The sequence below is a fragment of the Dasypus novemcinctus genome, chromosome 2 (genome assembly GCF_030445035.2).
Source record: "Dasypus novemcinctus isolate mDasNov1 chromosome 2, mDasNov1.1.hap2, whole genome shotgun sequence".
NCBI classification, from domain to species: Eukaryota; Metazoa; Chordata; class Mammalia; order Cingulata; family Dasypodidae; genus Dasypus; species Dasypus novemcinctus.
The window spans coordinates 167,596,309-167,609,691 of NC_080674.1; the positions used below are offsets into that span (position 1 = coordinate 167,596,309).

At 47.7% G+C, this 13,383-nt stretch overlaps 1 protein-coding gene across 2 annotated transcripts in view; it reads right to left on the bottom strand.

The window, feature by feature from the left end:
- Nucleotides 1-12,870, bottom strand: part of ADAM19 (ADAM metallopeptidase domain 19) — an 87,249-nt gene extending 74,379 nt beyond the window's left edge. The window contains exons 1-3 of one of the 2 annotated variants that reach the window (XR_011646988.1): nucleotides 12,698-12,868; nucleotides 8,184-8,269; nucleotides 3,388-3,458 (exon numbers count right to left, since the gene is read on the bottom strand). Coding sequence is in view for 1 of the 2 variants with exons in the window: in XM_058281439.1 (XP_058137422.1) it covers nucleotides 3,388-3,458; nucleotides 8,184-8,269; nucleotides 12,698-12,794 (254 nt within the window). In the remaining variant the exon portion in view is untranslated. Of the gene's footprint in view, nucleotides 1-3,387; nucleotides 3,459-8,183; nucleotides 8,270-12,697 lie in introns of both variants that reach the window. The other variant, XM_058281439.1, reaches the window with a different exon arrangement.
- Between the last annotated feature and the right edge of the window lie 513 nt (nucleotides 12,871-13,383).

Genomic DNA, 13,383 nt, shown 5'->3' on the forward strand with positions numbered 1-13,383 from the left:
TCATCCTTCCCGTTGCTCTATGACATGGGACTATCACTGAACCCAAATAAGGAAACTGAGACTTTAAGAGGATACACATCCCTTAAGTGGCAGAGCCAGGATCTGAACCCAAGACGGGTCTAACGTGAAGGCCATCATTCCACCTATCCCAATGATGTCACTCTTTTTCACCTGCACTCGATATAGAAAAGAGTTTGTTTCTCTCCGCCAATATCATCCATTCATCCCAAGATGCTTCAGAGCAGAATGAAGGCACCAGCTGCTGTGCTGTTGACCAAGACAACTGGGCGGGCGCTGCCTGGGCTGAACTCCCGGCCCGTGCCCCTCCTACCACGCCGGGCCACCTCTCCATGCACAAATTCCAGTAAGGCAGGCTTGCTGCTATTTTGGGCTGTGATTTAGCACATGGACCCTGATTTAATGGGGGAAAGGCCAGACACCTCAGGATGATGAGAAAGAAATTAGAGATAACCTCTCCCTCCCCTCAGAAGCCCAGAAGTCCTCACCCACAGCTCCTGGGAGGCTGAGGATCTGATGGAAGGGAGCGGGAGGAAGGGGGAGTGGGAAGCTTCCTCATCCATCAGGGCCTTTCCCCTTAGCTGTTCCCTCTCCTTGGAATCGTCACCTTCCAGCTGTCACATGGCTCCCTCCCTCCCCTCCTCAGGTCTCCATTCAAACATCAATCCCCCACCAAGGCCTTTCCCCGCCACCTTTCTCCAACAGCACCTCCCTCCCTGCCCCCTGCTCTCCCGCATCCTCAGCTCCTTTGTTTTCCTCCCTGACTCTTGTCATCTGACATAATATATAGTCAGTTGTTTATTGGATTACTGTCTCCTGTCACTGGAATAGAAGCTCCAAAAGGGCAGAAGCATTTTAAGCACAGCCGTATCACCAGGACTTCCACTGGTTTCTGGAAAGCTACAGATGCAGAGGAGAACGAGAGGGGAAGAGCCAGAGCCGGAGAAACCACGTTAGCACAGAGCCTCATTTCCCCCCAACTATCATGGGATTATAAAAGCTTTGATACGGCGACTTGAAAACTCAGAAAAGCATCTCCGTTCCCAAAGCTGTTTTGAATCTGGACATAGTACGCACCATGAATGAGAAGGCTTTGGGAAATTATAAACACACGAGGAAGTCGTGTGCAGTTGGAGTTCCGCTAACACATGTTCAAAAACAAAAAGCCCAATCTGGATGAAAAGAGCAGGAAGCCGCCCCAGGGCCACCTGGAGAGACCATATTGCTTGGCTCTGCTGCTTCCATTCTTGTCTACCGCCTTCTGCCACCTCCGGGAGGCTGGGAACCACATCCAGCCCTGCGCAGCTCACTGCCCCCGGTGAAGCCGGAGAGCGGCTAGGAGCAGAGGACACGAGAGCCACACCCTCAGTGTGCTCTGGAACCTCGGTGTGGAACAGCACCCGGCACAGCAGAAGGGCACCCTCGCCGTGCACACTACAAGCACCTTGTGCACGTTACCTCCTTCCACCCTCACAGCCACACCACAAGCGTGGCCCTATATCCTCATTTTATAGACAGGGCACTGAAGTTCCAAAGGATTTAGCAAATTTCTCAAAGCCACACAGCTAGTAAGCTGAACCTGGGTCTCTGTGACTCCAGACCCAGGCCAGGAACTCTAACGGTCCTGGCTCCACATGCACTTGCATGGATGTGGAGGGACAGACAAGTCCCGATCCCTCTCTGAGCCAAAGGTTCTGCATCCATGCACATGACAGCTGCACTCAGTGCTTTCCAAGTTGTTTTCCTGCTTTAACTTCCTACAGTCCTTTGCAAAGGTCCCAAAGCAGGAGGGAAAGACGGGGGCTAGAGACTTAGGAACTCTGCTTGTCCGGCCCAATTCCTGGAGGATTTGCCCATGACTCCAGTGCCATCCCTTGGGCTGCCAGAGAAAGCTTAAAGGTCAGATGCTCCACTCGGGGCAGAAGAGGACAGATTAAACTCAGGTAGCAACAGGGAAGTTTTAGAATATAGCTAGAGGGCTGGGGCCATGAGAAACTGGAGCGGGCCCCTGAGAGAGAACGTCAAGAAGAGACTCTCAGATGGGCCTTTTCCTGCAAGACCAAAAGAAGACAATCCAAGGAGAAAGCCTGGGCAAGCAGAGCCTGCACCACCTGGGGTTGCAGCCAGCCAGGTTTGCTCCAGGGAAAAGGGAGAGAAGACACACATTCCTGGCTGGTTTTACTCTCAGAAGGAGAAGAGCAAAAATGATTGAAATTCTCGTCTTTCTGGCTTCCTGGGGGCAGCCATGAATGGGAGGCTGAATGGGAGGCCAAGGACAGATGCAAGGACAGATGCACATACCACATAAGGTGTACATTACCTCACATCAGGCACCACCCACCCTGCTTTACAAGAATCCGAAAAGCCCAAATTTGGAATAATTTCTTTTCTCCCTTTCTGCCGAAGCCTCACGGCCATTCCCATCCTTCTGGAGATGGGAAGGTCCTTATCCATCTCTTTCTTGGCAGTGAGCATTCGATTAGTCATCTGCTTCCAGGGAGCCCCGGAGCCTGCCAAGAGGAGATGGGCAGCTCTCCAGCCCAAGCAGCCTCATCCTCGACGTCTGTGTGATTGACTGCAAGTGGAACTGTTGGTGGGGAAATACCAAAGGACTTCAGAGTCCCCCAGCCAAGTAAGGAGAGCTCTTCCGTATCCAAGCGGAATGGGAATGGCCAGAGAATAGGCAACAGACGTAGCCACACACTATGTCTATTCAGCTGCAGGGCAGCATGGCCTGAGATACAACCGTGTTTGATGGCAAGTCAATGTGGAAGTATTTCTGAACCAGCCGGCCGCCCAAGATGAGTGAGGTTGGGAAAACGGGGGAACCAAATCCGACAAAGCCACCAGTCTGCTGATGATGCCCTTATTGGCCGACTGAGTTTGAACTGACCTGAAACAGGGAGCAGCCGAGATCCCAGGCCCCAAATCCCATCTCTCTGCCTTGCCCCTCTCTCATCTCTTCTGTTCTCCCCTAATCTCCTTTACTTCCTGCCACTGGGCCAGGCTGGAGCTAGGAAGACAGCTGCCGTGGTCCTCCAGCACATCCTCTCCCTTAATCTCTCACACACGTGTCCGCAGTGACCTCTAAGAGGCTCGGAAATAAAGCCTAAGGAAATTCAAGCCATACAAGTAATTTCCAGTTCAAGCAGTACGGTAATTTCAGTAATTTCACGGCTCAAAGCATGTCAAGAGATTGTGGAAATGGTCTGCCTTTGCAAGAGGTTCCCCTCAAATAACCAAGGATTGAGAGCTTGGGGTCACTTCAATAACTGCTTCCTTCCAAACTAGCAGCACCTGCTTCCAACATTTGACCTAGGGCCATAGAAATCCATTGTTTCATTTTAGACAAAGAAGGAGTCCACTTACTCATTCTTCTCCAGGTCCAGGATCAGTTCTCGCCCCTCAGCCATTACCCTGAGCTCAGCTTTGAGTGGATGCTAAAAGCAGAAACAAAACAATGTCAGTTCCTACAAAGCCGGGCTGCAGGCTCCCAGGGGTCAGCAGAGACCTAGCCGAGCCTCAGACACTGAGCCACCGGAAGCACAGGAGAAAGGGTCAATTGCATTCCCAGCCGAAATCTGAAATGACCTCAGTTCTAGAACCACCAAATCCCCTGCCCTCTGTAGAGGGCTCTTGTTCTCCTAGAAAGATTAAGGACAGAAACTCCAAGCTGAGATCTGGTAAAGTATGGAAAATATGGGGAAAATATGGGTTTTTTTGTTTGTTCTTCCAAGAACGTCTTTCCACTTAATTAGGTCTTCTTTAATTTCTTTCAGGAGTGTTTTTTAAATAACATTTTACTGAAGTACATGATTATGAACATACACAAACAATAAGTGTATAGTAAAAGTTGTAAACTTACAAAACAAACACATATATCATCATATAGGGCTTCCATACATCACCCCAACACCTTGCATTGTTCTGCAACATTTATTGCAAACTGTGAAAAAGCATTGTCAAAACATTACTACTAACTACAAGCCCATATCTTATATTTTGTTATTTTCCTCCCAACCCACCTGATTATTAACACCCGGTATTAGTATTATACATGTGGTACAGTGCATGAGAGAATGTTCTCATATTGGTCCTGTAACCACAGTCCACTGGACTCCTTGTCTTATACAGTCCCATGCTATGTACAATCCATTCAAAGCATACATTCAGTGGCTCTCATTTTTATCACAGAGCTGGGCTGTCATCACCTCACTCAATTTTTGAACGTTTTCACTACTCCAGAAGAAAAAATCCCATACCCACTCACACCTCACTATCACTGTCTCTTACAACTGATATAATATCTTCTCTCCATTGCTGCAAAAATATTACAAGAGGAATCTGGATTCAAGTCCTTACTCTGACACTTGCAATTGTGTGAATTTGGACAAGTTACAAAATCTCTCTAAATCTCAGTTTCCTCATATATAAAATAGAGATCATAGTCGACCTTATGGGGCTCTTGTAAGAATTAAATGGGTAATAAATATAAAGTGTATCACAATGCCTGGCACACAGGGAACCCTCAATACATTTAGCTATTCTCATATAAAATTCCAGGGGCAAGCCTCTTTACAGTGGGTTCTTATTTTATTTCATTTTATTTGACCCTTATTTGGATAACCCCCAATCTGCTCAGCAGAAACAATTAAGAGTGCTCAAATTAAGGTTAGATAGGTCCAAAAGAAGATACATTTTACACTTAAGATTTGTTGATGGCCAAAGTTGCTATCCTCCAGAAGAGATCATTTAAGAAATCATTCAAAGAGCCAATAAGCATGAAAACACGTTCAACACATCACTGGTATCCACGATCACCCTAACCCTACCCCAATTTTTTAAAATTAAAAATAGAAAGATACCTCTAAATAAAACCAAAGTGACAATGATTTTTTAAAACCATAAATCACAATGCAGGAGAGCACACTGTAAAATGGGCACTCTCACACCCTACCAGTGAGAATTTAAATTGATACAAACTATCTGGGAATTAATTTCACAGTATGGACCAAGAGTTTAGAAATACTCATACCCTTTGATGCAATAACATAAGACTGTCTGAAGGAAACAAGCAGAAGTACAGGCAAAGACTTATGTACAAGGATGCTCATAATTCATAATACTGAAAAGCCTGAAGCCATCTAAATGCCCCAAAACAGGAGAATGGTTAAGTAGAAGATGATCCATCCATAGGACTGAACACTGACAACCATTAAAAATGGTGACTTTAAATAATTATAAAATCATTGAGAAAGCAAAATAATAAATATCAAGCACAAACATGCCAAATATAACACTGTGTCTTTTCTTTAAATATACTTTTGTAAAGGGAAGAAAGTTTAGCAAAATAAACCAAAATGTTACCATGGTTATCTCTAGGTACTAGGATCACGAGTTTATTTCCTTTTGTGTATCTTCCCTTATTTTTATAATAGCTTTAATATTGTAAGAAATAAACTTTTTATCTATAGTCACTTTTTATTGTAGAAAATTTCAAGCAAACTAAAAAATCGAGTATCATAATAAAGCTCTATACATTCATAATTTCAACTTAGAACTGTTGAACTTTTTTTTTTTTAAGCAAGTAAATAGGCTGCCACCACTCCTACAAACGTATTTAAAACTGGATGGGTTTAAACAGGATGAGCTTTCTGGCTTAAGGTCAAAGAATAGATAAACTCTTGAAGTCATTTTCAATTGTGCCCCATTTAAAATTGACGTGGGTCACCTGCCTTGCCACTTCTGGTTGGGACCTGCCCCTTCCAAACACATCCCCCTTCTTCCTTGCTGCAAACCCCGCTTCCTATTACAGTTCTGGGCATCCCTGAGACGTTCAGGTCACCCAGGGCACTGCTGAGATCTGAACGTTCAGACCAAGAACGATTGGGCAATGAGAGCCCTGCCCGTTGCATCATTAATCCTGTTACCTCATTTAAGAAGGGACACTTCAAACCTGGGGTGGCAGGGGGTGGGGAGGAGAGGAAGCTGGAGGAGATGTTTGCCCAATCACTTTCACCAAGGGATTAACTTTCTTGTTCTGATGCCCTGATTCCATTCTGCCAACACCTTTTCTGGCTGCTAGTTCCCTGCCACTGTCCCCTGGGGAGTTCAGAAGCAAGGGCTCTGCCTACGTACATGAAGCATCAGGGACTCAGCTCCAGGTGGGCATCTGAGAAAGAGCACATTGGAACAGAGCTAGAGCAATTCCCTTACCCAAGGGCAGGTGGCCATGTGACAGCTCACACAGAAAAGGAACGTTGACACAAATCACAGTACTGTCACCTCTCCTCCAAAGAGACACAAGCTGCAACAGGAATACTAATATTTATTTTTAGGTGGGTAATCCAAAAATATTTCTCCTTGGTCTGCAAAGTGTTCAGACACTGATTTAAAGCACGATATTTCCTGTTTCCAAGGGACATGTTAAGCAAAACAATGAAATTGCATTTTAAGAATCTATGCAGCTTCTCTGTCCCATTTTACGGAACTTGCAGCTCCACTCCACGCTAGGAAGCGGTGGCATCACCTTTCCTAGGAGGTATAGAAAGCTGTCCCACTGTTTAGACGTCTCCTAGGGAAGGATTAAACGTTCTTCTCTTCAAGGTTAGATTACACAGATCTTCAGTTCCATAGGAGATTGGAAACCAGTCCTATATATTTGCATCCCCCTTAACACTTAATACAATATTTTGTATAGAATGAGTGTTCAATTACTCTTTGATGAAAGAGTGAGTAACATGACAATAAAAGCCGTGGCCAAGGCCGAGATTCCACTCTCTGTCTTCATTCATTTGTGCATTCAAACAAATATTTATGGTGCCAGGCTATGGGCTAACTATTCCTACTCAACACAATGACCCACATTCTCAGGAGACAATGGTTGGGAACAAAGACAGGATCCCGTGCTCCACTGTGTTTCTTAGGCCCTTCCGGAGGATGCCCAGCATCCCACATCTGGAAGGAACAGAGTGGCCGCTATTAAAGTAGCAGACCCATTCCTTGGACAATAAGGGATAGGATGGAATACTCAAGACCTTTAATTTTTAAAATAACCTACTGTAGGATGGCCACTCATTAACTTGTCTAGATATTTCCTGAAGCTATTTTCAGCCTCTCCTATATTTGGTGAAATGAGCTCCACATAGCTACTGTCTTTTCAACAAAATGTTACTTTCTTTTATTTGTCCTAAAATTTTCACTGTTAAAAGTCCCTTAGCAAATTCATACTGGAACATTTTTGGACATGCCTGAATTAATCTAGCCATAACCTCAAGGATTCTGGCATTTCTCCTTCTCTCCACTTAGCTTTCTGGACTCAAGAGCTACCATGTTTGAAGTGTGTCTTGACCCAGTGCCTTCCCTACTCCCACCGCCATCTTGCTCCTGTGTATTGTCCAATAAATCACAGACCTCCTAAACTTGAAGAGACCTTAGAAACTACCCTCCAGCTCTCTCCCTCCTTATTCCCTCCAAGCCCTATTTCATAAATGAGGAAACTGAAGTTCAGAATAGGGAAGGTCAAATAGCCTTATTCATACATAGCAATCACATCTTACATTCCTTTCCAGTCCTTTCAAGTCTCACTTAAGCTTTAAAAAAAAACAGATCTACAAAGAATATCCTAGATGCCCAGTTCCTTTCTGCAAGAACAGGATAATGTTTTCTGTCTTGTTCCCAACCTCCTTGATAAAGCCTGCGCATTTCAATGTGTCTAGCCCAAGATGTCTATTGGATTTTAAGATGCATTTACTAGTAGCAGGTCCCCACTGCCCCTTATTTTATAAAAAGTAGTTTGGATTACCATTTTTATCTATAAAAATGCATTATCCCATCAACAAAATAAAGCATGGTTTGTGCAGAACAAAATTAACAATCAAAATATTTAATCAATTCCAATTAACAGTGGGTGATTTTGTGACACAATCAAATTTGCATTTAGCTTATGTAAGCACTAATGTGAATTATCATTTCCTCAGCTAATAGCATTAGGAAGTTCCCCAGAAGTGATCTGGGATTCCAAAACTAACATTCAGAAAGGTTGGAGGGGGACCAGAAACAGAAGTACTGGCGATGACTGGGCTTCCAGGAAAGGTGAATGGGTGGCCCCAATTCTCACACAACTAGTGTGTCAATTCCTGAGAATGAGAGCTTCTGAGTCTTACCTTTTCTCCAACGGGGCTTTCTGCTGCCTTCCACTGAGGTATTACCAGTTCATGCTGTAGCTGGGGCCTTCCTTCCCCACTTCCTCCTGGAACACAAGATGTGCAGTCATTGGAATCCCAGACCTTCACATCCCAGCTAAGCCACACATGCACTTTCAGTGACAACCACTGCCAAGTGGAAAGAGCCCCATGTTGGCCACTAAAAGACCTGCTGGACTCCAAGCACAGACCCTGAGTGACCCCTGGCAGCTATAACCTGGCACTCTTTTAGATGCTGGCAATCTAGTGTTGCCCATGACAAACAAAGTCTCCGCACTTGCAAAGCTTACCCTCTAGAGGGGAAGATGGATAACAAACATATTCTCAGATAGTGCTAAGTGCCCTGAAGAAAATAAGAGAGTCATGGAATAAAAAGCCACTGAATACAATTGGTGTCACACATGAACTGCAGTTAACAGCAATACTGTAATATTCTTGCATCAATGCCAAAGATGTACTGTGTTGATAATGTGGGCTATGGAAAAAGTGTGCCAAATGTATCTCATGGACCATGGTTGGTGGTAATAGTCTGACAGTATCTCATAATCTATAACAAATATTCCATCGAGGTGTGGTATTGGTGAAGGGGTGTTGCATGGGAATTCTACACATGTGCATGATTGTTTTGTAAGTTCACAACCTCTGTAATAAAAATATATTTTTAAAAAATAACAGGGTGGGGTTGGGGAAAAAATTGACCAAATATAAGATATGGGCTATAGATAGTACTATTCTGATGATGGTCTTGCATTGTTTGTAACAAATGTTTCACAACAATGCAAGGTGCTGGTGGAGGGGTGTTGTATGGGATGCCTGTATGATGTTATGCATGTTTATTTGGTAAGCTCACAACTTTTGCTATATACACTTATTGTTTATGTATGCTCATGTATGATTGACATCAGTTTTTTTAAAAATTGAAAGACACTGAGCAAGAAGTGCCAATTTTAGACAGGAGATCTGTGAACATGGCATTTAATTGAGCCCTGGGGACTGGAAGAAGGCAATCATGCAAAGATCTGGGGGAAGAATGCTCCAGGTAGAGGGGACTGGTGAGTGTAATGTCTCTGCCTGAGCAGGTGGATTGGCCTGTTTAGGAAACAGGCTGAGAGAACCTAGTAATTGAGAAGGGGAGTTGGTAGATGTGGTCAGCAAGCAAGATAGCCAGATAGCAGCGGGGCTTTGTAGGTCATGGAAAGGAGCCTGAATTTTATTATAAATAGAACTTGGAAGGCACTGGAGGTTTGAAACATGGAGCAATAGAATCTGTATTAAGTTTTTAAAAGATGACTCTGCTGCTGGGTGGAGAATGACTAGGAGGGTGGGGTGGGGGGTACTAGAAGCAGGAAGGTCTGCTGGAAACCTAGTGAGAGATGATGGGGGCTCAGACTAGAAAGACAGCAGTGGAAAGGGATGAAGTGGTGGGGTCCAGGCTATATTCTGGGGGTCAAGCCCATGAGTCCCGTTCCCACTGCACCTCAATTTCCTCTTTCATAAAATGGAGACAATGACACCCACCTGCCCACCTCAAGACACTGTTGGGGTGAGTGGTGTGAAAATGCTCCCTAAGGCACCATGCGCCTAATGGCAAGTTTGCATTTGTGTATCACTTCTTAGTTTCCAAGTCACTCCCACCCCCCAGTTCCTCTTCATCCTCATGCCAACTCTGGGAGAGAGGCACCATGATTCCTATTTTGCAGAAAAGGGAATTGAGACTCCAGCAGAGGCTTGTTTGAGGCAGTGTGGACCTCAAACACTGGTTGCAGGCCATCTTAATGAAATAGTAATTTTCCAAGACCTAGGCAAATTAGTCTCCACGAGAATTTGCCAAATCCATAGGACTCTGGAGGATGGAGGTAAGGACACAGAATCCATTCCTTCTGAACCAACCACTTCAAGCACAAAATATGAACCATGTAAAAGAGAGCAATTGTTCCATTAGATTGGCAGAATTATGAGTGATTATTAACTTTCCTTTCAGATTACTGACAAAACGTATTCTCAATCAAAACAGATGATTAAAAAAATAGATGCTAAAAAACAATTCCTTTGAACTACCATTTGTTTCACCTGACTGGTAAAAATCAGAAGCAATGCATTCATTTGTTCATCAACTATCTTCTGAACCATGCTAGATGCTTGATACTCATGGGGAAACAAAGTCTCTGCCCCTGTGGCAGTGATAATCTAGATTCTTTTACACAAAAAGGAATGAAATGATATTACAAGGAATATTTAAAGGAGTTAAATGATACTATGGTTGCAAAAAACATTGAAAGTAATCTAAATGCTCAATAGTAGAGGAACATGGTCCATCTTAAGAAAAACTGTTCAAAACTTGGAAATAAGGCAAAGAACAGGTAGCATGTCCTTTTAATGTCACATAGGAGCACTGCTTAACAGTCCTCCTTCCCCCATAGATTACTGAATTGTCTGGGGGAATGTATATTTGTTTGACTATTTATTTACTATTAATTAGAAGCCTTGATTCTAAAGTTCTGTGCTATCTGTTTCTGTCTGGGAGAGATGCAAATGACTTCCAGAATCTATGGGGGGTTTGCCCCGTGGCTCAGTCACCACTTCCGTACCTATCCTAGCCATGTGATTTCAAAAGTCTTTCTTCAATGCTTATATAACTCCTTTTCCTCTAATGCTCCTGGAAACCAGCTTTACCATTCTGCTCATTGCCTCATTAATGAAGTAAATCTTTAAATCTCTGCCCTGTGTTCCTTCTATGTTAGTATGAGAGTGGAGTTTTAACTTTTTGCTCACTAAACATCTGTGATCTTTTGATGGAATTTATAGAGCCATTGGAATCATCTTTTTTGTAGAATGGAATGAGGACAACCTTCATAATGTGAAGCGAAGTGAAAAATGCAAGACAATGTCGTCAAGATGCACTTACAGGAACATACCCAAAGACTGGAGAGAAAAATATATATGTATGTATATTAATAGCAAGTGAGGATTTGGAGATTACAGGTCATTTTATTTCCTTTACACTTTTCATTACTTTCCAGATTTTCTGCAGCGTCTCCACCTCACTGTGTGGTCTCAAAGGGTTTAGAACTCACAGAAGGCGCCTGCCTGTGTGCAGAGCAACTCGCTCTCCTCTTTCTTCCTGCGTTTCACCTGCACCGAGCGCTGATGCGGGCCACTTGGGGAATCAGAGGTGAATAAACAGCGGACTCTACCCACCAAGGAGCCCCCAGGCCCCGGGCCAAAGAGAGTTCACGGAATCGCTGTCAGTGCCCCATGCCTCGGTTTCCCTCTCGGCACACGGGCTCAAAGGGCGGATCTGTCCCCCGCTGGCGCACCGGGGAACGGCGGGACCTGACCTAGGAAGCTCGGCGCGGTCGGGACACCGCCTCCCCGCTGGGTTCAGAAGGGAACCGACGCCGCCCGCCCGCGGAGGCCGCGGACCATTGCGCTCCGCCCCAGCCCGGCCCGCGCTCGCTTCAATTTGAAAACGCTGACAGTTGGTCCGGTAGGCAGCCGTCTGGAGTCTCCCCAGCCCCTCGGGGCTGCGGGACCAGGGCTGAGCTTTCTGGAGTCGTGAGGACAGAGCCTGAGCGCCGCCCCCCCGGGACGGCTCCTTCCCTTAAACCGGCCTGGAGGCCTCGAGGGACCGGGCGGAGGAAGGGATATTCCGCGGAACTAGTGGTGGAAAACAGGGACATCACTCGGCATCCAAACTGGAAGCATCCAGTCTGACCCCCTCGCTTCACAAAAGGGGAAACTGAGGCCCAGATAACGTGGTCGCCTGGTGGGGCGTTAAGAGTCCTACTTTCCAGGGCCCATGCGTGGTGCTGCCGTGGACACGTTCTTTTCCCTTCTGGCCTCGGTTTGCCCTTCTGTAAAATGGGTGCGTCGGCCTCGCTCGTCGAGAGCGCCCCGCTAGCGCTGGCGTCCGTGGTCTACCGCCGGGGATACCCAGCGAGCCGCCCCAGCCACCACCTCCTCTGCCTGGCGGGGGCATTTTAGGCCTGGGGCATTTCCCACCCCACCAGGGTACGCCTCGCATCGAGCACCGCCCCGCAGGTCGCTACCCTGGCTGTCCCGGGGGAGCACTCGGGATGCTCGGGGCCGGCGAGTGCAGCCGGCGGGCGGCCGGGAAGGAGAGAAGGAAGCAGTTAGGACAGGAGAGAGAGGCGGAGGGACGATGAGGGACCGGGAGGGCAGCGGAAAGAGAAGCCAGAAGCAGAAGAACAGAAAGAGACACAAGGGAGGGGACCCAGGGTGGGGGCCGGCGCCTCCAGCCGGCTCCGGGTCTCCGCGACCTCCGCCACCTCCCAGCGCGCACAACGTGGGAACAAAGCCGGGGCTCCGGGGCTGGGGGAGGTGGGAAGGCAGGCCCGGCGGAGTTGCGGGGAGCGCCAGGCCGCGGTCCGGGTCCTCCGCGGCCGCAGGGCGGCTCCCAGGTCCCGAGCCACCCAGCCCACCCGCCTCCATCCTCCCAGCGCCCCGCCACTTACTTCTGGTCCAGCCCAGATCCCGCGCCGCCCGCGGCGGGAGCAGAGGCAGGGCGAGCGTCAGCAGGCAGAGCCGGGCGGCGCCCGCGCCCCCGGGCATGGTGGCAGCGGCCCCTCGCGAGCTCGGCGCTCACACTCCGGCGCCCATGCCCGCCCCCCGGCCCGGCGGCGTCTGCAGCCCACCACCGCTCGCCCCGCGTCTCCGCGCCCGGCTCCCAGCCCTCGGCCACCACGCCCCGCCCCCAGTCCCCGGGGCTCCACCAGGGGGTGGAGGAGGGGACGCGCCGCGGGGAGGGGAGTGGAGGGACCAGCCCGGGGCGGAGCCCGAGGGACCCCTGGGGAGTCGCGCGCGCTCAGGTGAGGAGAAGCGCGGGGGAGGGAAGACCCGAGACCCGGGGCCGAGGCGTTCACGGCGGGCGCGGCAGGGGCGGGGCGCAGGCCCGGGCACTGGGGTTAATTAAGCTGGACCTTCCTCCGCTCGGCAGCCCCATTCCGGCTGGTTTACTTGGTCTCGCACTGTGCTAGTCGCTTTGGGTGACACTCGGGGAAGAGTCACCCAGCGCCGTTCCCCAGAGGCCACCACTATGGGAGACAGGCTCGGAAAGAGTTAACCAACACGAGGCACAAAGAACTAAGTGCTATATGGAGTTGCTTTTTTTAGCAGGACACAAATCAGGGAGTCTTTCCTT